The following is a 25,699-nucleotide window of genomic DNA, read 5'->3' on the forward strand; positions in this document are numbered from 1 at the left end:
TCTTAGACTGTAAATGGGTAGTGTTCTTGCAGGCATGATGGCTTCAGGATAAAAGGGAAGAAGGTTTGTAGTGAGGGGAAATATCTTTTTTTAAATCCTGCTGACACAGCTGGGAAAAGCAGCCAGTCATTAGGATATGTTGTCCCTTCACCAAACTTCACATAATTCTCATGCAAAAAATGCTCTGACTGAAAAAGCAGACATCTCTCCCATCAGGGCTGAGATGGCCTACTTGATTGTGTTAATTCCCTGAAAATCCCCTCATTAGCTACTGCTATTATTTTCCAATTCCAGGCATATTAGCCCTCATTGCCAAGATATGAATTTTGTAAGCACTTTAGTTATGGTCTCTGCCTGAGAAAGTTTACAGGTTAAAGGTCCAGCCCTGCTCAGCAGGCTTTCAAATGGGGATACTTAGTGTAATTACCCACAGAAACATATTCTAAGACAAGACTCAGAAGGTAAATGAAACAAATACATAAGGGAAGAAATTTGCCAAGAAGGGCTGAATTTCAAATAAAGTGGGACACATTTTTCTGCCTTACATACACCCATATACATGTGAGTAAAAAATACCAGCATTTTCTTCATGTATCAAGCTTCATTTTGCACTAGTAAATAACTATCCAGCTGAACAACAACATAGAAAGAAACCTCAAACTTTTTAGCATGGATTAACTTAATAACTAATTTGCAGCCACTAAGAGACAGCGATCACAACTCAACACTTGTTTATGAGAATTCAATCATCTTATCTCTTGTTTACAAAATCAGTAAAAATCCTACTCTATCAAAATCTCCAACTGTTTAAGAAAGAAACACAAACAAGAGTTAAAAACATTTTTGCTTAGCAAAGTACAGATAATGTCTTAAAATATGTCTTACTGTACACTGACAGTTTTCACCTATAACCGCCTAAGACTAGTACTTATCTATTTAAAACACTAAATTATCTATGAAATTTAAAACAAAAAACAAACAAACAAACAAAACCAACAAAAACAAACAAACAAAAAAAAAACCCTCATGAGATTCTAGAAGGAAAAGCCCTCCAAAACCACTGTATTTTATACTTAGGAAGCCTACCAATTAGTTGCTATAATCATCTGTATTCATTCTTATATATCAAGCATTTATCTTTGTACTGCTTAACAGACTAATGAGATCTGTCAATTCTTTTGACTTTACAGAAAGAGAACAATGGCTTTTGCAAAAGGGCTTAAATAGCTCATTTACTGCTGGAAGTTGTGAAGTCTGGTAAAAAAATCCTCTCCTTTCCCTACAAAAGCAAAAAGGACAGCTACTTCTGGTGCAGAATAATTATCCTATCCTCGACACAAATTGTGTGATAAATTTCATGGGCAAATAGATATGACCACCAGAGTTGGTCAATGTTATAGGGGAGGCATTTGTGAAGAGGAAAGGTAGATCTTCCACCTGAAATCTGGCAACAGCAAACAGGAATGACAGGGGTAGGCAGGGGCAAGATCAGAGGATATGAGAAAGGGGCAGTAACAATAGCCCAGGGCTAGAAAGATAAAGGAAGGTGGACAAGAGGGAAAGCCACTCAGGGAGATATTTACAGTGGCTGACTTCTTCCCAGGCTCTGGTTCCTCCTACGGGCAGCCGAGGAGACAGGCTGTTCCAGGGCAATAATTCAAAGCACCAAGCAGCTATAACCAGTCTGCTGCTGTCAACTCCCCTCCTGGGGGAGAGCCCCGCCTTTGAGCTGAATGCAAGATCAGGTTTCCTGGGATAAATTCAGTCTTTGTGAATTCTCATACCATAGATTTTTAAAAACGTCAATCTCCTAACCCTCTTTTTAAAAGCCTTGCTAAAAATTTTCATTGACTCAAGTGGCGATATACTTTGGCCAGTGCTGAGTACTAGTGAGTACCCTATTTATGCACTAGTGAGAACAGAGGGAAAAGAGACAAACACAGGGTGATCAGTAGCAGGTTCTACACCTGCACAAAGCCAAGCACACACAGCATGTGGGTATGATAGCACAGGACCTGAAAACAGCACAACACCCAAGCTAACGTCTGATGCCAGAAATATCCATTGGCAACCCTGGAGGCTGTCTGCCTCAGTGCATTCTCACAACAGATGTGGAGAACACTTCTTAATTCTTAGGTCCCAGGTAGGTCTTGGATTGACACAGACAACAACTTGACCAGGTGTATTAATGCTGAAATGTTTCTACATGTCAGGAGCAGTTCTTTTTTTTCACCTACGTAAATGCATAGTCTAAAATATGACACCCACAGAGTTTGAACATAACAGTTCCAGGCTCAGATAGTGGCTGAACTAAATTTCAGATTGAGTTTGGGGTGTAGATGTTCAATTTCCATCATACATGTTGGTTGGGTTTTTTTTGTTTGTTTTGGTTTTTTTGGCATCTTTTTCAGTATCTCAGTTCTTCCTCTAGCAAATCAAGAATTATCTAATGATAGTTCAGGTCCTCCAGAGCAGCATTACAACTGATCAATCATTCTTTCTTGTTTGGGAGATTATGAGATAATATGTTGTAGAATAATGTATTAATAATTGTAACAGTACTGTACCTCCTGATAACTTTCCAGTTTTTTGTATAGCTAATGAACGGAGCCATATCCAATCCATGTGATTCTGGTGATACCAATGGTCTTGTACTCTATAGAGTAAGTATAACATGCAACTCAGTAGTATTTATCCAAAAAGGTACAACTAGACAGTATAGGACAATTTCTGACCTTGGTCATACCATATCACATAGCTGTTTATGCCATCAAACACCATCTCAGATTTTTCAAATCAAGTAGATCTGCTTTTGTTTTTTATCAGAATCCACTACTGTATGCTTTATTGGCAAATAATTTTCTTTTTAATTTGTTTTTTTTTCTTTCTCTTAAATTTTCTCTCATGGAACCTTTAATGTTACATCAGACTATCTACACAAGTTTTTCTAAAAATAAAGAAGTGAAAGATCTTGGAGATCTTATTGCCCTCTAATGTCTGTAGACACTATTGTCTTTCCTGCTTTCCCAGACAATCTGTAACTAGGGAGAATATAGCTCTATTAACCTTGCCAGAATGTCAAAATCTGTGTTATAAATCTTCATCTTAATCATTTATGATTAAATATTCAGATGAGATTATGTGCAACCTAATTCTACACATCCATCTCCACTTCCCTAATTAACGACAGACAGCAACAGAGGGGAAAAACCACCACCTTTCTGAAGTAACCAGGCAAAACCAAGGTTTTGTAGGCAGCTTTTGTTTCTAAGCACATATTTATTTTTGCATTACCATATAAGAAAGAAACGTGATTAATGAAGTTACGTATACTGAATTACAAATATGTTGCTTTATTATAAATTGCTATAAATAATGCCAGTGTAAATCTCAGTAGCCCCAAAACTCTTGTTTTTATGAAGGCTCACTGGTTTCAGTTCTTCCCCATCTGTCAGAGAATTTGACACATATATAGTGAAAGTTACACAGGAGGCAACCAGTAAAATTCACCCTTGTTCAGAAAAACAATCTAAGATTTATGAACCACTGAAGATCCTCTTAGTCTTTACTCCTATTCAGAACTGCTTCAGCTTCAAGCAACACATTTGAGCCACTTAGACCCTAATTTTGAGAGAGGCAGAGAAAGTATACCGCATACTGAAACTGAAGTCATTGATACACATCACCAGATTTTAGGAAAAATCAAACTCAAAAGCTACTAAAAGCATCACTTAAACTGATGCAGCCAACTCAACTTGTAAATCACAGATTCTGAAAGAAAGAAGCCTCACAGGAAAAGACATGAAGTCTGTCCTTCTAGCAGCCTGAAATGGACTTCTCAGTGTAATTTCTAGAACAGTGCAAATAATAGATTCTTTAGTTCAATGAGAAGAAAAAACAAACAAACAAACAAAAAGTTTAGCTCAAAATCTGATTTGGGGATCAAAAAATTGCAGGAAAATAAAAATATAATTACATATTTTTGCATCAACCTGGCACAAGTATGAGCCAATTCATAAACGAAAGCACCAAATTTCAAAATGACAAGTCAATTTTTAAGATGAAACTTCTTCCCCCACCATGCAGGCACTTTCATAAAATTACTGGAATGAACTAGCTTCAAATTTGCCCCTTTTCAGCCAAAACTACTTGCTAAATGCCACCTGAACCTGTTATTATTTCTCCAAATGACATTTCTGAAACTTATTTGGGGAAGAAGCAAAGGGGGGAGGGGAAAATTGCCTGCCTCCATCCTCTGCTGCCTTTTCTAATTGCATTTAAATGATCCGTGCAACTGGTCTCCTACAACTTCCCTGAGGGGTAATATTTCACAGTCTAGCTAATCTCGCTATTGAAATGTATCCTGTTTTTCAGCAAAAATTTCACTAGCATAAAGCACAACCAGAATGATTTTTGCTGACTTCTAAAAAATTGTAAGTTAGTTTTAAGATCAAGAAGTATGCAAATAAAGAATATCAGCAGAACATACAACTCCGGATGCTTTAGCAGTGCAAGCTAATCTGCCATCCAAGATGCCTCATGTCTACTCATGACTCCAAACCTGCAGCTGAAACTGAACAATTGTTTGGCTCAACAATATTTTGTTGTATCTGAATGAATGGTAGTTAACATTTAAAAAAAAAAAAACAAAACCAATGTAAGCCCAAGATGATTTTCCCATATTACTCACACTTAATATTTGATTTATTTAATCTTTTTTTTTTTCTCTTGCTCACTGATGTGACTGCATTTTTTTGAGCTTAGTAAGCTCTTTCTCCAATTCTTTAGCTGCTTGTATATGTACTTAACATTGATAATGTTACTTCATATGCTTCATATGTTTCCTCACTGTGAGGGCTGCTGAAGCACTACTCACCAAACAAGAATCCAAACTCTGGGGGTCAGGCAGGAGTGGAAAAGGCTGCTGCTCACAGTGACTGAGTAATCCCTTTTGCAACTATTATTAGCAAACTTACAATAAAACTTTATGATCTGGTTCTTGTTTGTTTGTTTATTTGTTTGGGGATGTTTTTTGTTTATTTTTTTTTTTTTCCCCAGGATGAGTAAGATGCTACTTACTTTGGAGTCAGTAGGCTGATGAAAGGAGTCAGACTCAATATTAAGCCTGTGGGGGTTTAATGCGGATCCCAAGGCAGGGATGCCTCTGTCTGCAGACTGGCACACAGGGTAATGTGCCCAGTTACCTCTTGTACTTTAAACTGGTATAACGTTGAGTACTACTTAACCAGTTAGAGCTATGGTACTCTGCGTGACAGAGAATGCATTCCAGACTGAGTCGAAAACATCAAACATTTTTTTTCAGGCTAACTCAATTTCTGAAGCACCTCAGTTTATGTAACACCAAGGAAAAGGGACACCGCCATGCCTGAGGTTAGAAAAACTCCAGAACGAACCATCCAACAAACACCACTGAACATAGCCTAAAGAAATCTCTTCAACACTACCTGACATATACCTGTGTCAGGACAGTTTTGGACAAGGAATCTGTTTCGGTGAAGCAACACTGTTCTGTTTCTCAATTAGTCTCATTCTAGCTCTTGTGCTCAATCTACAGCAGCACCAGGTGAAAATGTTTCAAAGTATAAAAATTACAATAAAACCATTTCTACAGCTACATGACGTTATTTTAATTTAAACCATCTATAAATTACAGATTTTGATTTAAAGATACAACAAGCTACGACACACACAAAGCCCACCACTAGTCCAATTTGCAGAAAACGACAAAAGTCCTTTTACTGTCACCCTAAAAGCTCAAAGTAGGAAAGATTACAAAGTACCAAGCATGCATACAATCTAGTAAAATACCCAGGATAGCTTTTGTTTGGAGTAGTTTATCTCTACTCTTCAGATCTAAATTATATAAAGTTAGTACTAATTTTCAGCTCTAATGACTTCTTTCCCCTGTAACTTCGCGGACACCCAAGTAAACACCTGAATGCTTGTGGCTGCTGAGCAGCCAGTAAAGTCTCAGCGAGATTATGTATCTAAACTGAGGATTGTACCTTTTGTTCCCCCATACACATTATCATAGCAAAGTTTAAGCAAAATTTTCTGGCACTACAACATATGGAGAGCTCTAATTTAACTGTGGACTCAGGGTATGCCACAGATATACAGGCTTGAATCCTATTTGAGAAGATATTTACCGGAAGCTCAAATCATTGACTCTGAAGTTTTTAGACCCTCTGATTTCATAGCATGTGACAATACATCTCTGTGGAGCAAAATCAAAATGTAGAAAGCCTCAATTGGTTTTGACTGTATTTCTACCAGCACTTTTTTTTATCTGCTCAAATCATGCCTGGAGAATAAACAAAATCCCAATATGCTCAGACCAGCCTGTGAAATGCAAACTTCTATCTGATAGTAGAATTTTTAAAACAAAAGGAGCTATAGGATGGAAATTCTAGCAAAATATCAATGCAGTGATTTAAACATAAGTCTCCTGGATGGGAGGAAGGGAAGGAAGAGGCTGAGAGGAATATAAACTCTCACCGAGTGCTTCATGAGCTTTGGGTCACTCATTGAATCCATGGCTGTGGCCACAGAGCACCCTTCCTGTAATTGAACTGCATGGGTTGTACTTAGACATACCTACTAGCAAGTTAGTTCCTTTCCTACTCTACAGTCATCTGCTAAGGCCTTTCTTGCCCAGCTCTGCTGAAGACTTCCAGGGTGCATGAACTTTTTTCCCCTGCCAAAGTACACACACCACAGAGCTTCATCTACAAAATTCAATATATTACTGAGAAAGTTCTCAGGTCAGTCTGGCAGTATCAATCTTCAGTAAATCTTGTTACCCTTTATTCCATTTCCCCCTCAAACTGTATGTTTTTAGAAAAGTTTAAAGGAAAGGACACTTTAAGTTTCACTTACTCGTAGATTTATAATTGCTGAATAATTTTGTTTCTCAGTTTCCTAAATACGCAGCTGTTCTGCAGTCCTATGGTACTATCTATATATATGTAATCCACTAGTTATTTCAGTATTCTAGAATGGAAATTATTAATTCCCTCTGATTTTACAAAGATAAACTCATTTACTGTTGCTTTCACTGCAGCTGTGGTTATTTCTGTTTTAATACCTCCACGTACATTATGTCTTTTCCCTCCTTTGTCACCATACTAACATAATCATCTTCACTGAAAAAGGAGGAAAAGCACCAAGCCCTATCTAGATTACCTTTAACATGCACTCTCACAAGAGAACAGCTCTCTTTCTTCCCTTTTCTGCCCCTATGACACAGCTGAAGATTGTTTCGCTATTTGTTATTTATTTTGTGAAGCCCAGCTCAGCTTGGCTTTGGGAAAGCCCACTTTATCTGCAAACCTCTTGACCTCTGAGACTTAGTCTGAGTTGCTGATCAGACAACTGGGAAGAAAAGCGTGGACAGGAGGAAGGTGTGTCGTGCTTATTCCTAATAGTGTCACAACATCTTAAAACATACACTTTCTTTTAGAATCACACGCAACAGTTGGGGTTTTTTTGATGTTCAGATTCCTGGCAGTGTTAGCATCATTAATTTCGAAGAAATTGAGAATTTCCTTATATATTTATAACTTAAAACTTTTCCTACTGGCCATTTCATCAGTTATGAAATTTTGTAATTAAAAAAAAAAAAACAAAAAACAAAAAACCACACACCACAAAAAATCCACACCAAACACTTGGCAACATTTTATTTCCTTAACAAACATAAAAGGAAGATATATGATCACTCTGTTGAAGGTTACTTAGTGTTACTAGCATTCCATAATGTTCTCACTCTTACTAAAAAATTCCAAATCTTCCACAAAAAAACGAAACACTAACACATCTTTGACACGTGAGCAACTTGATGAAGACTCTCGGCTACCACATGCAAACATCTATTATGTTTACTAATAGTCTATGTTCTCTAATATCCATTTAAGTAGTTAAAATGATTCACAATGATAAAATTTCCACAGGATTCTGGAATGTCTACCCTTTCTCACAATAAAACTCCAGCAATCCATTACAGAAGCCCAGTGCTAGCCCAGGGATACCACCTTTTAAATTTTTTTTTGTATTTTTTTTACACATACAGCCTACTCTTTCAAGTTATTACATCACTAGTACTCAGTAGCATACCAGCAGTTTTCTACTTGGATTTTTCTTTCCTCAGTAGTGTACAACTTTCAAGCACCTATTTCCAGTCATGAATTCACCTAACTCAAGTTCTATACAGATGCTATTACTACTTCTCTTTTCTTGCACAGGTTTTTGGCAGGTCTGTATCCACATTTCAGTTTTTCCTTAAGGAAACACTCAGCCACTGAGCAGATCAAGCACAATCCCAGCAGCAATGTGTCCTCTACACTTTACTTTCTCAGCAGCTTAGAATTTTCTTTGCTAACCAGATTACTATTAACATTTCTATATCCACTGTTGTACCCTTGTTTTTCCCATTTTACTCCTCTTGCACTAACTTTATACATATAGGCAATATATGACTTTCCCTCAATCTTCTCCTACATTTCTCAGTTTAAAGTCCTTCTTCCAGATGTGTCAGCACCAACTTGAGGCCAGTTTCTCAGCTGGACAAGAAGAGTGCATCTTAAGACATCTCTTCCATCCAGCTCCCCATTAACAGCTGGTGCTTCAAAACACATGACTTGTACCACTATGTGCTGATCACCACTGCTCCAACATGTGTCCACCCTCTTATCCCACTGGAACATAAAGGAAATTTCTGAACATCTTAAAGACATTTTAAATCAAAACAGAAACACATGACCTCACACATGTTCCTCACTTCTACATGTATGCCATATGATCAGCAGACTGTTTCCAAAATGTAAATCTCTGGCATAGTCCTGATGAAAGATCAGGTTAAACAGGAAGTTCACTAAAAAGGCCAGAATCATTTTCACAGTAATTAGCAAAATCCTGTGGCATTATATTTCTTCAGGTAAGCATGAATTTACATGAAAAGGGATGGCTCCTCTTGCATTCTTACTAGTTCTGCTCAGATTATACTGGAACTTTGGAGAAAGAATTACTCGGCTAAAGCCTTCCCTGTAGGCAAACAGGTCATGAGAGAAGGGCTGATTACCTTTTCTCCTTATCAGCCAGATGAACTGGAGAATACTATAGAAGTAGGGAGAGCAATTATTTCCTTCCCAAGAACACAGAAAAACCTGTTACTCCTCAATCGCAATCTGCTCTTTCCCTGTAGAAACACAGACCTGGGCTGCATCTTATCACCAAGACAATTACCCGTCCCTATGTATGATTTAATTACATATACTTGGGATAAAAACTGTTATGGTTAGAAGTCTTCCTAATTATAGGCTTGCTAGAAGATAGATAGATAGATAGATAGATAGATAGATAGATAGATAGATTCTAGAGGACACAAGGGAAGAAGCTATGAATTTATGCATTGTACTTTGATTGTAGGCATCCCTTGCTTTCAGTGCAAACACCTTTCCATGGATGCAAAACAAAGATAAGTTGCTCTGGTTTAATTGATTATAGCCATAATCCTTCATGAGAGTGCTTATTCTCATTCCGTGCTTAGACTAATTTTGTTTGTGTACAGCCAAAACAGTAGAAAGTTTATGACATAGTTGTGAGGCACTAAGCACAGACCAACCCAAATATAGCTAAGCCACTCCACAAAAAGCGATGCAGTGAAAGAGAAGTCCTCAGCAGAGATCAGGCATCTGTAACATTGTTCTAGTAGAATACAATACCTATGCCACAGATGTACTCCCAGCTCTGCATTTTTGGGCAATAGAGTGAGAAGGAATTTGTGTATTTTTAACTATAACTATTTAAGACAGAAAAAAACCCACAAACCTTCCCAGTGCGACCAGTACCTAACACTCTGTGGTGTAGGTTGTTGGTCTACCAGTGGCAAAGGATGGGAAAAACCACCACCACCATCAACAAACAAACAAACAAACAAACAAAAATAAGTCTGTTTTAAAAACCAAAGGAGGTAAAACTTCGAAAAACTTCCATCTCAGTTGATGGATCCCTTGTGTCAGACAGCCCAGGAAGGGTAGGCACAGCCTTTCACTTACAGGATACACCAAAGGTAACTAATGTGCTGAAACTATGCATCAGAATAATAGTTCAACAAGTTAAAAAAAAGAGACATGTTTGTGAGATGCTAGTTAACAAAGGACAGAGAAAATATTCACATGCTCTAAAGCTGGTCCTGGGCAACAATTTGGATTCAGAACACAAGCAGGCAAACTCTGATTTAGCATGTAATTAAGAAATCCTTTCTGAATTATGCAACTTTCATTCACTTCTTCAGAAGATACAAGAACACTGCAATCACTTGCCAAGTTTGATCCCAACATGCCATGGGGCAAATGGAGACCCTAAACTGTCATATTCTATTTAAATCATATGTAGGCTAAAGTGAGTGCGATCGCTCGGTATATTAAATTACTACTAGTGTGTTGATATTTCCTCATGAACAATCTATGGCTCTGAATTATTTATTGAGGAGGAAGTGGCTTTTGAAGTGAACATTATTTCTCTCTCAGAGCTAATGCTTGAATATGATAAAAATAGTTGCCAAGAGAAAAAGGAAATTTAAAAAGATATTTCCATGACTGATGGCTCCTAGATTTTACCTAACTTCTTCATGCATTTCTTCTCTTTGTGACATCTATATGCTAAAATGACATTCACCTCAAAAAAATTAGATGTGGGACAGCCTGTGTCGAGAAAGTGCTTGCAACAAATCACAGCTACATACACATTCAGTGATGGCAATCAATAGGAGTCTTAGACTATTCCCATGGCTTTGTGCTTCCTTGCCTGTAGAATCTAATATTGCTCATAGAAATGCAGCTTCAAGGGAGCTGCAGAGCAGCCAGCCTCTGGCATCAAAAGTGGTACATCACAGAAACCAAGAGCTTTGGGTTGCAGTGGAGATGATGGAAACTTAACTGAGCATGGAGTGACAGTGGGACAGGGAGAAGGACCCAGTTCTTCCACTGGTCCTTCACATTCTCAAACTCATTTCTCAAAACCTTGCCTCCCCTCAGAAGAAGTCTTCACAGGTTTTTGAGGATGGGGATGTGAACACGCAGATGAAACAGTGGTAGATTCCCACATGATAAGACAAATATGGCGTGACACATTCTGCATTATGACGAAACTAGAATTTATTTGGTCAAAGAGCTATTCTCATCATAAACTGCAGTCTTGAGTGACAGCTGCAGTATTTGAACCCAAAACAATTACTTGAAATGAATGTAAATAATCCCTCTGTCTTTCTTTCTCCTTCCCCACATTTATTAAGGTTGCTATTCATGAAGTATTCTCCAGAGAATGATTTATGGTATGCCATTAGAAGATATATTTCTATCATATTTCTATTGTTTATTTATTTGCAAATAGTTTCTATACACTAGACATGGATCAAATCTTTATGTGAATAGATTTGAATGTGGAGTTTATTCTTATTTCAAGGTTATTCTTCAGTTTTCAAGGTGCTTAAGTTAATTTCTTTAATAACCAATCCTTTGTGTCCACTAATTAGAAATATCCAAAACAATTTGCTATTTAAATCATATGTCATTGCTTCTGATCCTTGATTGGATGAGTAATGAAATTAAGTAATACCCATATGAATTGTGAATATTACTACTGAATAAGTAATTAAGGTTTTGATTAATATTCTGGCACTGAAGTTTAAAATACACCTTCCATAACTATTTGCACTAGTAAAGCTCAAGCTCAAAAAATCAGTACAAGTCATTAACACAGGCAAACTGAATTCATAAATGAACTTCAAAAGAATACTTGTAAGGTTTTTTTTTATAAGGATGGTTATGAACAGTGTACTTTCAAGTTGGACTCCTACATTAGTGCTAGCTGTCAAATAAAGCTACTGGCCACCTTTGCTCCTTAGATACTGGTATAAAAGTGAAAATTAGGGATATAGGTTTTGCTGAGGTATTGAAAACATCCTGCTTTAATGCAAGTTGATAATTTGACCCCAAATTGTTTCAAAGATCAATGAGTCATTTTATGGCAATCTAAAATCCTTTAAAAGATAGCATTATATAAAAACATTAAATACTATACTTTTTCTTGTAATACACTCCTATTTCTTACTTTAGGCATCCACTAGGAACATTTTTTATGTCATTACTGAAATATACTTAATTCAGATGGTAGCCAACTTTTTTCCAAACCTTCTTCCCATCCAATACTTTCTGCACTTAAAGAAAGGCAATCAGAGTATTTGATATTTAATAAACAGAAAGGTGTGGATGTATCATTTCATTTTTTGTTATAGAAATCTCTCACGTAATCACCACAAATAACATTGATAACAGCTTATTAATATGAATTCTGCAGCACTAGAATCTACCACTAGTCTGGTACCCGTCCTATTAAAAAAATGTTAGCCATGTTGAAAAGCTCTGGTTCTCATAACAGAAGGGTTTGACTCCCTTGTGAGAATCCACACACCATGTAGTAAAGATGGACAGTGTAGGAATAGCCAGACTCAACAAGAAGGACTGAGTCCAGGTGTGCAACTGACTTTGAGAGGGGTTAGGAAAGGCACCTCCTCAGAAACACCACTCTGTTTTGAACATGCTCTTAAAACAAAAGTACTAGCAACTCCTCATTTCTTGTATTACACAAGTATCCCAAAACCACTGCATAATATCAGCCTCCTGCTGTGCTAGAAAGCTTTCAAAGGAACAGAAAGAAATCCTTCTCACAAACAGCTTACCACCTTACCAACATGGATGAGTGAGGCTGGAAACTGTTAATACTTTTCACTGGAAGAAGAAAGGAGGCAAAAAGATTAAAGACCTGCTGTGGGCTATCTGAGACAAGTCCCACATGAAGAACCTCCCGTGGACCAAATCACAGGTTGGTCATGAGACCTGTATTCTCCCTCTAGAGGGTCTATACTTTGACACTGATGACTGTCAAAACCCCACAAACTCACAAAACAAGTCCAAATTCCCAAGTTCTTGGTCTACCTGACAGGATCCAAGTAACAGGTCCAATCTGGAAAGGGAACAGGTCCATTTCAACCAGAGCCTTCTCAGCTCTTGGGCTTTTATGCTCTGCTTATCCAAACACACCAGTAGGCTCTACAAGGGGCTGAGCCATCCTCTTCAGAGACAAACTTAGGGGCCGATGGTGGGGTGGCTTGTTTTGAACTCTTTGCTAGCTTTCTCAGCAACCCTCTTGATTTAAACTAGCCATGGAGACAACACACCAAATATTTCACTAATTCTCTAAGTCAATTGGATCAATAATGGAGTAGCTGTGCCACACAAGTGACACTAACAGAATAAAGACAGCTTACAGAAAAACATATATCTACAATATTTTATTCTTTGGGTACAGGAAAAATAATGAGCCCTCAGTTCAATAAGGTAATTTTCATATTCTCTTATCATGAGTTCTTAATTAACCTGTGTGGTAAAAATTCCTAACAAATTGTTGTTGACTGTAAATGCAATCGCTCCTTCTGACACGCATTAATGCACTATTGTAAAAGTTCAAAGCCATTATTATTGAGTTGTCTCTGCCATATTAATTATCCTCTGCACTGTATTTGGCTTCACTTGGGTAAATCTTCTTTAATTGCCCAGTCTTTACTTACAGAACATCTTGGTTTAATATACTATGAACTCTGTTTACATTTATGCTTTTTCCAATAATTCTGTGTTGAATGTAGTTTCCACCACTACTACTAGAAATGTTTTACATTCAGCTCATTTATCTGCTGTCATGGCATTTGAAGCTCAAATGTCCAGTATTCAAAAGCTCTGAGCTGAAGCTGATTCTAGCATCTACACTATGTGTAAAAAAATTCCTAACCCTTTTTTTTTCTATAGCATGTTGGATCTAGTTTACAAAGCAAACTAACAGATAAGGAAAGCAGCACAAGACAGAAGGTGATGAGCTAACTTGAAGCAGCAGCAGTGGGTAGGTGAAGGAAATAGGGTGAAGGATAAAACTTTTTATTATGGGCATAATAAGCATAAAGCCTTGAGAAAATAAATCCTTAAAATATTAAAAAATATAAAATTTTTCCTTTAATGTCCCAGTGATGTCCATTATGGAGAGAGGTCCATGTTTTCAACGTGTTTAACTTAAAACATGTTTTGACAAACACATTGAAATGATAATTTGTTTTGAGTTGTTTCCACCTAGATAATTTTCCATCTGAGTATCTCAAAGTATTTTACAAAAATTAAGCTTCATAATACCATCTAACATCTAGACTGCAAATACATATTAAATAACTAAAGGATAACATTTTCAGAAGCACGCACTGCTTTGGACAGTCCAAGCGAGCCATTTAATATGTCCTTCCCCTTTTAAGAAAAAAAATAAACCAGTAATAAGCCCCACTCCAATGAAAGTAAAAGGAATATGTAATTCTTCATTTCTGAAACTCAGGTTAAAAAAAAAAAAAAGGCAACCAAAATTATGCATACTGGATACTTGGGCAGTACTTGCTGTGGAGCTTGAGGTGAGTTGAGAGTCAAGAAGTTGGGACATGAAGATAAAGAAATACTGGGCTTTTATTTCAGCTACAAAGCTGTACTGCTTACATTGATAAAAATCAACTACAAAAGTGCTATCAGGAAAGTAACTCAGAGCAAGATCCAGGAACTCAGGCTTTTGAAAAATTTCTGTCTCATTTACTTTTGCATGAGGCAGCAGAGGAAAAGGTTGAAACAGCTACTGAGTGACACATCAAAACTGCCTTTCCTCTTTCTTTTTTTCTAAGGTTGACTACATATGACAGAGAAATGTTGATGAAAAAATGAATAAATGAATGCTTCAGCCACTTCAGATCATATAGAGCCACTCCAATAAGTTAAGTAGACATTTCCACATAGATGGAAATGTATTATGGTGCTGTTTGTGGTTATGCTATACATGAAGGATGAGTGTCTATAAACAGAAATACTGGCGATGCACTTTTAGGATAAAGAGAGACAGGTTTAAAAGGTGGACAACAAAATTTAATTAAGCAGTAAAAAAGAAAGACAAGGAAATTGGTATTTGGTCCCATTTGAAAGCCCTAAGTATTGGGTCTTCCACTCTGGCCTCAAGAACAGGATATTTCTGTCAACATTATGAAATAGCTCCAGCAGGAAGGACACTAAATGTCCCCATCCAGTCTCACCTAAGCCTTAGCACAAAAACCACTGCAGGAGACAAGACCTGAGCCCTCACAGCTGGAAAGGGCACTGGTCTCAGATCTCCTAAAACCTGATCAAATGCTCTAATCACAAGGAACATTTCTCCAGTACTATAAAACAAGGCAGAGCCAGTAATACTTGTCAGGGATGCAAGCTCATCATTGCCCATAAAGCAGGTTTAAACAATGCTTGCCAACTGGATACATGAATGGATTTTGGTGCCACTCCAGCCTAGCTTCTGGTTTGCAATGGGCTTAAATGAGAAATAGGAATTTGAGCTGTGTGTGCTGGGGATGTTCTGAATGAAGCCAAAATGCAGAAATACAAGCCTCTAAGACACTTTCAAGTTGAACATTATCATCCATTATATCTAAGTTCCTCAAGAACCTTCCTAAGAAAGCTGTTGAGCCCAGTTTTCTAGATCATGTTTTCAGGTCCATATGCCTGAAGAACATCTACATTCTGCTTTGTGAAGCAAAGTCCTATTTTAGATCTGGCTCACAGAAAGATTTCCATATAAAGTGAGCATACAAAGATTAGGGCTGAGAAAAAAATAAGAGACACAACTTCACCCATACCCCTCTTTAAGATGAAGAAGACCACACATTTATAATGACAAAGCTTATAGTTCCATGCTAGCCAGTATTAAACCATGAAAGTGTTAGTTCAGTGGCTTTTTGTTGTTTTCTATGCATGTATAGATCCCTCTATAGGGAACTGAAGTCTAGTGCTTGATATTGCAAGGTACTTTTCTTGGACCTGGTGGAACTAATCTACTGATCCTGTGCACCATGAATGGAAAAACACCACTCAGAGAAGTTGGCAGGATCCTAGAACAGATCAGATGTTTACATGAAAATACCCCATTAAAGTGAGTAATGTTGAAAACTGTGGCACCACTAACCTTCATTCATAAGGGCAGAAATCAATCTGATAGATAGCAGCTGATAGAGATAAGGAAAACTGTCCTTCCATCTGTAGGTTAATTTCCTTTTTATTCACCACAAAACATTAGTCTTGGTACATTAGTCTTGCCTAAGTCACACCTTCCAATTTTAGAAGAATGAGAAGTTACTTTTGTTGTCACATCATTGGCTGACAAAATTCCTTTGAAAACACCCTGCAAAACAGTCCTGCTCCATTTGCTCCAACTTGTGATACCAACTAATTTGTAACTGATAGTGTTAACCACCCCCACTGATTATCCCTTCCAATCAAAAAAGATTAATAGGCCTCGCCATACAAATCTTATACCATGAACATACTGAACAGTACAAGCATGTTGTAGAAGGAAAACTAATGGAAATAATAACATAGTATAAACAATTATTTTATCTTAGGGGAAAAAATGTGCTATTACTGATTTCAGCCATTCAGGTTGGGAAACAGAGGAAGAGTGATAAAAAACCACTTCAGCAATCAGAGACCACAGGGAGATGATAATTCAGGTTATGGTTGTCAAGAAATTCAGGTAAAATCTCTTGGAAACATATACATCCAAGACCTATTATTTTTTAATTCTAAAATTTATTAAAAGATACTTCAGAGTACTCTCTTCCCTGTAAAATGATGTCAAACTGATACCTCACATTTGTATTTATCATGACTACTCACTGCAATCAGAGATCATCTAACATTTTCACTGTGAGTTTGCCCAGACATACAACTCTTCTTTTTTTCCTGCCTCTTTCTCCAGTCTCTCAAGCAGTCATTTAGAAAATTATTCAAATAATCTCTCTTTGGTCAGTGGCTGAAGGGAAATAAACTGGAGTTAGCTACATAATGTGTGAGGATTAACCGCTATTCCTATGTCTTTTCAGAACATGCTTCCTTTTATATGCTCCCACAATTCTCCCTCATGTTCTCTTCTATATCAGCCTCCTTTCATTTTAAAAATCAAACAAATCAAACCAGTTCCTTTTATAGCCTGTTTGCCACTTCCACTCTTGTATGTCCTCTTGACACAATGTGTACAACTGACAGCTGTGCTAAAATGAACAAAAATGGCACCACTTTATGAACATACTTTAGCAACCACAAATTTCTACTGCACCTTGAAATACAAGCAAAAGAGCTGTTGATTATGTCTGTGTCTGATAAATTCCTCCCAAACAGCCTGTTTACTGAAACTGTAAGTCATTGTTGTGATTAATCTACTGTATATTAAAAGCTACCTAATTGGAACAGAGAGATGGCCAAATGAACTAATACTGTTATAAGTGACACAGGAATTTATTTTATTTTAATTTTACTAGAACTTTTGTATCTTTGTAGCAAAGCCAGTCCTTATGGACAAATATTAAGGGCTAAGTCAGCTGACAGGGAGCACACTCTTCTGGACAAGGTAAGCTCTGACATAAATAACCTGAAGATAGAGAGCAGAATAACTAAAGCTATAGAACGTGCTGTGGTGTTACACTTTCCTGCCTTCCCGCAGGAGGTGTGGACATGGAAATTGACCTTTCAGCACTAAACGTTTTCCTCAATGTAAGTAACACAGGAATTTTAGCCAGAAAACTCATATGGTTACAAGAACCTTCTGCAAGATTACAACACCTAGAAACAAATTATAATGTGAAACATTTCTTTGAATTCATGGTGTGTATGTAGTCATTCCTGCATGGCATTGATGAACTTCAGAATAATATCTATACATGGTGACAGAAAATCCTTTGAAACACAAACCCTTAAACTCTTACAGATTTGCCACTTGTTTGGAAAAAGCCAAATATAAATTGTTCGCATATATAAGTTTCTAGAAAGCATTCTGTGTATAAAATATTAGTTCCCCTATCAAGCCAACTGAGCGATCAGAAGTTTTCATGCTTAAGCAAGCCTTTGAAAATTTGAACACTTACGTAACTGATAAATATTCTCTACAGACACAACCCTTGTTAATTATTAAAGTACAGTATCTTTCTTCTAAAGTACATCAGCATCTTTTACATGTAGCTTAGGTTATTAGAATAAACTGAATACCAAATCTGATCTGTATGCAGGCTTGTGAGATTTTTAAGAACGAATTAAAGATTCACTTGTGTGTTTCAAAAAAATTTGAAAGGCACAACCTTTATCTGCATATCACTGTCTTCAGGAAAAAAAAAAAAAAAAGAAGAAAACAACAACAACGAAAGAATATTTAATCTGCTGAATATATTAGCAAGAGTGTAAATGTAGTTAGGCCACCTACAGGGTGGGCTGCCCCTTCTAATCCTGCTTTCTGGAGGGGGGGAATGAAAATTTTAATTCCTTTTTCTGACAGCCCATCACCTTTCCTGAGTTCTAAAGACACAGCAAGCAAAATAGTTAGCCAGTAGGACTTTAACTCAAGCACTGCAGTAACTCAATAAAAGAAATATGATATTGCTGAGTGGTAGCATTTCAGTACACTAAGAGACAGATGGGGAGGATACGCAATAATCTTGTCTAGGAAACAGCTATGACTCATAAATTTGGACTCAATGTGACAAATTATCTGACAGATTTCAAAACAGCGAGAAAAACTCGTGTCAGATTGAGATATTATCACATCTCAGTGTGAAGTCCAATGGCAGCTGGAATTATTGACCACCTAACTACACCGAACTCCTGCACTACTACTGAACAAAAGTGTCAAAACTACTATGTAGAGTGCAAGTGTGAAAAAACAAGTGAACCTATTTAAGGATGGAGTTGAGCTGATTTAAAGACCAATGATGTTTTTCTTAATTTGAACTACCTTGCTCACAGTTCCAACTTAAAGGCTTAACAGTGAGCACCTGAGGAAGTTGTAAGGACTTCTCATATACACTGCAGACACTATTTCACCTTTTAAAAATTATTATTATTTTTTAAATTGTAAGAGCATCAACAGATTGCAAAGGAGAGGCTTTTGAGTGTGGGCAATGAAATTTCTCTGGCAGATGACCCAGCCATGGGAAGAATGCTTCGACAGGGCAGGACTGAGACAGCAACTCACAGTTTCGAGAATCCAGCATCACCTATATAACCCTCCTACAACATTTTTTTTTCTCCAAGTAAGAACAAGTTAGGAGAAGGAAGATTAGGATTTCTTAATATTACACATAAACAGATATGGTTAATCATAGCATCACTTCTCAGGGAACCAGACCATCACTTCTCAGGGAACACAGACCTGCCCTGGAAGGGCCAGCAACTAACTTGGCATCTCCTTCTCCTTCTCTAGGTGCGTTCCCACACAGTTAGCAAATCTCAGCCAAAACCCCTCACTCTGTTGAGAGGGATACACTTAATCATTTCAGTGTCATCTCAGCCACCCAGAAATAATTCTAAGGGGTAATTTCCAGTCCTCTTCTTTCCAATGATTCACTCTTCCTCTGGCCTTGTCAGCTACAGAAACTTGACAGTTCCCTTTCAGGCGCTTCGACTGCAGCCACCAAAATGACAAAATGACAGCCACTGTGGGAACCTCCAAGCACTTCAAGCACCAAGGCAGCCTGCTCATGCCATTCCCCTAAAAGGCACAAGAGTTGTCTCAGGGAGCTACTTCTTGCTTCCCAGACACCACAAGATGGGCACCATCTCAGTCTCCCCCTCTCACCCACCCACTGGCTCTCAGGACTCCTTAACTATTATCTCTGGCATCCAGTCACCAAGTCCTGCCATCCCTTGTGAGATCTAAAAGCCAAGGTTAAGCCTGGGAAGCTTAGTGAATCAAAGGGATGCTCCAGGGTGGTGTTCACACACTTTGATGCCAAGCTCAAAGGGCAATAGTTTATCTGAATCCTGCTGTCCTATATACTTCTACACAGTCCTTACGGACTATAAATTAAAGCATCCACTTCCCTTTTTTTTTTTTTTCCTTTCAATGACATACAAAGATCTGATGCATCACATCCTTCTTGTACTCCCCAGAGTATGCTAAGAAAAAGCCATGTCTCTCCAAGCACTCGCTTGGGTGAACTGGGCTTCATAGTGGGGCTTCCATGTCTGTATATTGGTAAAAAACAGAACACACTGGAAGTACGGATGAGGAAATGCATCTGTATCTATCTCTGAAGGCAGAATCTCACCAGTGACCATATTTTAATATTAAATTAGCTGCCAACAAAGGCCTAGTATCTGCACTCAGGTGTGGCAAGCAACTCCTCAGTGACTTCACCGGACTTTTAACTGAGGGACAGTGTTATCAGGAAGTTTGTGAACATCTAACCCCCTGAATAAAAAAAAATAAAATAAAATAAAGTATATGCTTATTCTTCAAAATGGAAGAATTCAGTCTTCTAAAATTTTGGGGGAAAAAAAGTTATAACAGCTTCAAGAGAAAAAAAAAAAATATATATATTTTTATTCAGAATTGATTGGCAGTTTAGCTGCTCCTGCAGCTCCTCTTCTTTACATTCCAGGAATAAAATTGTTTTAGCAATTTTAGATTGCCTATTTCCAGCATTGTTCCATGCCACATTAAAGACCTCATTCATTTCCCATTAGCACATTTTAGTTAAAATTAACACATAATCATTTTCAATGATCTAGCTTTCAATATATTGGTAAACAAAAATTAATCTTGAATGTAAGACAAGGAAAAGCTTTGGAATTAAAAATCATCTTGACGGAACTAATCACTAAAACCACATTTTAACACTTTTTTTTTTTTTTAATCCAGGAACATTGTGATTGCCAGTTGTATTCCCCATTCCTCAGGATGGCTTCTTTAAATAAGCAGTTGACACAGTTCCCCCCAAGACCTTTGGCAATGAGACAAGTAAAGGGAAACTGAAGACCTCAAGAACCAATTCAACGTTTTGAGAGATGGCAGAGGACAACAAACACCAAATGAAAGCAGAATGATCACTAGTCCCTGTATATTGACAAACCTCTCTCCTTATTCCCAGATATCCTTGCCCTTATGAAAAACCTCAGTTCCCATACCTAGGACTTCTTGTCAACAGATAAATGACAGAAATATTATTGTCATTTTTGTTTGTGGGGGATTCAATACAAAAAATGACAGGAAACTTAAATATAACTATAGGAAAGCTTTAACCACGGCCCTGCCCCGCCCCCTGCCCCCCCCCCCAAAAAAAAAAGGAGAAGGAAAAACTGAAAGCTGAGAAAAAACACAGATTGCAACACAGAATCAAGGGTAACACAGGTTTTGTCAACTGTGGGGTTGGTGCCCCCAGCACCTGTGCGCTTGTGGTGCTAACACAGCTGGCAGAGTCTGTTCAGCTGCCTCAAAGGAGGAATTAGTCTGAGACACATGCACCTGGAAAACACCTGAGATTATCCTTCAGTCTAAATGCTGAGGAGCTGTTTGCTCAGGCCAATGTAGATGTTACGCTGTGGAGCGGAAGTTCTGGACAGCAATCTGTGAGACCTCTGTTTTCCAGAAAGTCATAACTATTTTCCATGGATTGTTTTAGTTTTGACTCCATTCTTATGTACAGAGTTTCTCAGGGGTTGATGTGACCTCTCCTTTCTGGTGCTGATTACTAGTTTTAGATGACTTGAAAGGCTCTCCTTTTTGAGAAACATACTTAGGAATTAAAATGAAGTCACTTCAATCAATTACAAAGTGCTGATACGCAAGAGTGCATACAGTGACATACAATTTGTATATTTGTGTAAAACTGCAAAGAAATACTACTCATTAACTGACAGACAAACATTTCTGTGGCCGTTTCACTAAAAAGCAAGCAAGCAAACAAACAAACAAATAAAAAACCAACATCATAACAGGCTAAAACATAAATAATGTCCTATCACATCTCATAAATTTAATATTCTGGTAGTCTTACACTATTGCACATAAAACATGAAGAAAAGCTACACATGATCAAAAAAGGCTCAGCTAGTATTAAATACAGAGGACTAGGTGGTCTTATAAGGAGCCCAACTTCTTCTAAAGATTGTGCTTCATCAAAGAACAAGCGGCTGGAGAGCTCTGAATCCCAGCCACCTCATCTGACAGAAGTGCTGTGCAGTATCAGGTGCACCCTGCTCCACCCAAAGCCCTGCCCTTTGTGTTTTCCAATATAATCATGACACCAGACTTTGTAAAACTCTCTTCTGTGTCACTCAGCATGATACACACTGTCTTCTGTACAGATGAGTATCAACATGAATGTCTATGTATAATTTGAGCCATTGTACCTACTTTTCTGTCTCTGCAGGACCAGTACTAAACACTACATAAAAAACCATCTCATTCAGAAAGTCCTAAATTTGACTTGCATTCAGATGTGAAGCTACAGCATACAGGAGCATAGAAGTATTCAAGACCCAGAACAAAGCATCATTTTTTGTTCAGAATTCTACTTCCCTCTCAGATTGTGTCATAGTTAATATCGAGCACACCTGTAAGTCTGAGTTAGTTTCACAAGTTTAGAAAATTGTGTTTGTTATAATAAATGAAAGAGTCTGGAAGTGAAAGATACTTAGTGATGCCATCCCAATATCTTCAGTCTCTTATCTAGCAGCACTTGGATGCCCTGATGCACAAGCAGAAATGAGCAGTACTAGATACTTCGCTAACGCAGAGCAAAGACAATGCCTGTCCAAAAGGGTGTGACAGAGATTAAAATGGCCAAAAGACCAGAGTTAGAAGTTTAGGGTAACAACAAATTAAACTCTCTAATTAAATTATTGTGAAAAAAAAAACCACCAGTGTTTCCAAAACAGAAGCATGAGACAATTCTTTTCCACCCATCAGACAAGAAACCCCAAAAGTATTTTCAGCTGTTGATTTAGTGCACTGCCTCACTGCATGACCTTCTTCAACACAGTATCTACACAATTATATGTGGCAATTTTAAGTCCTTACACACTATGCATTCTGAACTCCGCACTTTCCAGGCAGCACTAAATGTATTTACAGGGCATTCAGCCTACATAGAAATCTTTCCTGGAAAATTGCTTAAAATAAAGGAAAACACTACTTTTGCAAACTATGATGTCATCTCTCTTTTCAATACGCGCCTTCCACAACCTATTTCAGCACATCCTTTCTGTAACACACATTACGTCTCTTGTGGATATTTTTGACAGCAGCTACTCAAAAGTTTGATTTAGAAGACATTCCTTTACTACATCACATATATCGAACATGCATACGCATAGCAAGAAGCAGACTGCACGCAGCATATTTACACATAAATATCGAGACACAACAACTGGGGGGAGGCGTTAATTAACAGTTTCTGAAAAGAAACTCTTCGCTGTCAAGTTCCCTGCTGGCGGCATCGCGGTCCTGGCCACATGTGAGGAGACTGGGAGACGCACATTACCGGGGCATTCCCCTTTTCCTCGCCTGTTGCCTGTTTTCCCCGTAGCCTCCGGCACAGATTTCCCAGGAAGTTTGGGGCACCTTGCGTCAGCCGGGCGCCTCCGGGGCGGCGGCCGCCCGTACGGCACCGGGCGTTCAGGGACCCGGCGGGGCACCCCTCGACGGGGCGGGACACCCCGCACCCGCAGTCACTCACGGTCCTGCGGGGGCTCGGCCACCCCCGAGTCCCCTCATGGCTCGGCGGGTCGGGGAGCTCTGTCCCGAAGAGGGACCCACGCGGCGGACAAGCGGCCGCTCGCCGCGCGCAGCCCCACCCGCGGCCGGGCTCGATTCCTCGCGGTGAGGGGAGCCCAGCCCCGTCCCCCGCGCCGTCCCCGCCCGGCTCCTCACCTCCAGACCTGCCCGAGCTGCAGGATGTGGACGAGAGACTGCAGGAGCCAGATGCAGAAGGCGCAGGACGCCGACCTGCCGCCGCCGGCTCGGGGACCGGCGCCGCCGCTGCCAGCAGCGTTGCTGCTGCTGTTGCTGCTGCTGTTCGTGGCGTTGCTCTTGCTGGCGGTGGACGCCTGCCGCTGCGGCGTGCAGGGACGAGCGGCGTCGATGTCCGCGGCGGCCGAGCCGCTGCTCACCAGCAGCTTGCTCTCGGCGGCGGGGCAGTGCCCGGCGGCGGCGGCGGCGCTGTCCTCGGTGCTGAAGTCGTGCGCGAACCAGCGGAAGCTGAAGACCTGCACGGAGAGGGAGCCCAGTAGCACGAAGAAGAGCGTGAGCCCGAACCACCAGCGCTGGCCCCGCAGGTAGTAGTCGACCGCCAGCCAGATGTCGGTACCCACGTCCGCGAAGTACACGGCCAGGGCGGCCAGGATCCAGAGGCAGTCCCACAGTGAGTAGCGCCGCTGCTCCCTGCCCAGGCGCAGGCACAGGGAGGACGAACCCCCGCCCGAGCCCCGGGAGCCCCCGCCGCCGCCCCCGCCGCCGTCTCCTCCTCTGCCGCCGCCGCAGCAGCAGCAGCAGCAGGAGCGGGAGCCGCCGCCCGAGCCGTCCCCGCCGCCGCTGCAGCACCCGCCCCCGGGCGCCTCGTCGTCGTCGCTGCCGCCGCCCGGCCCGGCGCCGGCGGGCAGCCCCGGGGCCAGAGCCTGCACGGAACCCGAGTGCTCGGAGTTCTGCAACGGCGTGAACGCCACCTCGCCGCCCTTCTTCATCTTCCGCCGCCCGTCCGACTTCGCGGCCATGATGCCTCCCTCAGCCCCGCCGGAGAGCGAGCGGGAGCAGCGAGCGCTCCTTTATCCCGCGCCTCCCCCTGCTCCTCCTCCTCCGCCTCCTGCCTCCTGCCTCCCGCCCTCCGCCGCCGCAGCCGCCGCTCCTCGCGTCCCCTGTCCCCGCTCCGCGCCGGGCTGCGCGCCCGCGGGCGGCTCCTCCGCGGCGGCCGCGCCCGCAGCGCCGCCTGCCTGCGGGGAGCCGCGCTCAGCCCGCCCGCCCCGCCGCCGCCTCCGCGGGGGCCGGCGGTGCCGGGGCCGCCGCCGCGCTCTGCCCGAGCCGGGAGCAGGCAGGGCAGCGCTGCCCGGAGCAGCGCATCCCGCCTCCGCCTCCCTGCCCGCCTCCGCCCGCAACCGCTGCCGCCACCACCCAGCTGACTGACGCCGGGAAAGAGGATGACCTCATCCCTCTTCCCTCGCTGCCACCGCCCCCTGCCCGGCACCGGCACTGGCGCAGGGGCGGGGAAGGGGGCGCTCGGCCGCCGGGAGGGAAGGGCCCGGCCCGGCCCCGGAGGGTGCGGGAGCGCGGCCCTGCGGCGGCGGGGACCGGCGGTGGCTCGACTGCCCGACCTGAGGAGGTGGGCGCGGCGGCAGCGGAGAGGCGGCTGCTCCACGAGGCGAGGGTGGGAGTCGCCGGGGAGAGGCGGGGTGTGGCCGGCGCCCCCCGGGGCCGCGGCGCCGCTGCCGGCTGCGCTGCCGCCTCCCGGTATTCTCGGCGCGGCTTGAGGCGAGTCTGCCCCGCCGGCGGGGTGGTGGAGTAGCGGGACGCGGGTGGACGCGGACGGGGCGGCAAGGAGGGCGGCGCCCCCTCGGACCACTCGCTGCGATCGGGTATTCACGGATCGGAGGGATCCGCCGCCGCCCCATCGCGGTAACGGGAGACCGGGACCGGCGATGAAGCACAGCTGTGATGCCTGGCGCGCAGAGCGGGAGCCACGGGCCAGCGGGAACGGCCGGCAAGTCCCGTGCGGGGCGGGAGGACACTGCCCCGCCCG

The 25,699-nt window shown here is 41.1% G+C and overlaps 1 protein-coding gene across 1 annotated transcript in view; it reads right to left on the bottom strand.

Annotated features, from left to right (window-relative positions):
• XKR4 (XK related 4) overlaps positions 1-24,680 on the bottom strand; it is a gene marked incomplete at both ends in the record, with an annotated part of 223,170 nt that extends 198,490 nt beyond the window's left edge. Inside the window, one exon of the mRNA XM_080340532.1 lies at positions 23,842-24,680. Within this exon, the coding sequence (XP_080196658.1) occupies positions 23,842-24,680 (839 nt within the window). The remainder of the gene's footprint in view (positions 1-23,841) is intronic.
• Between the last annotated feature and the right edge of the window lie 1,019 nt (positions 24,681-25,699).

Source organism: Nesoenas mayeri, assembly GCF_963082525.1.
Source record: "Nesoenas mayeri genome assembly, chromosome: 2".
In the NCBI taxonomy this organism is placed as follows: Eukaryota; Metazoa; Chordata; class Aves; order Columbiformes; family Columbidae; genus Nesoenas; species Nesoenas mayeri.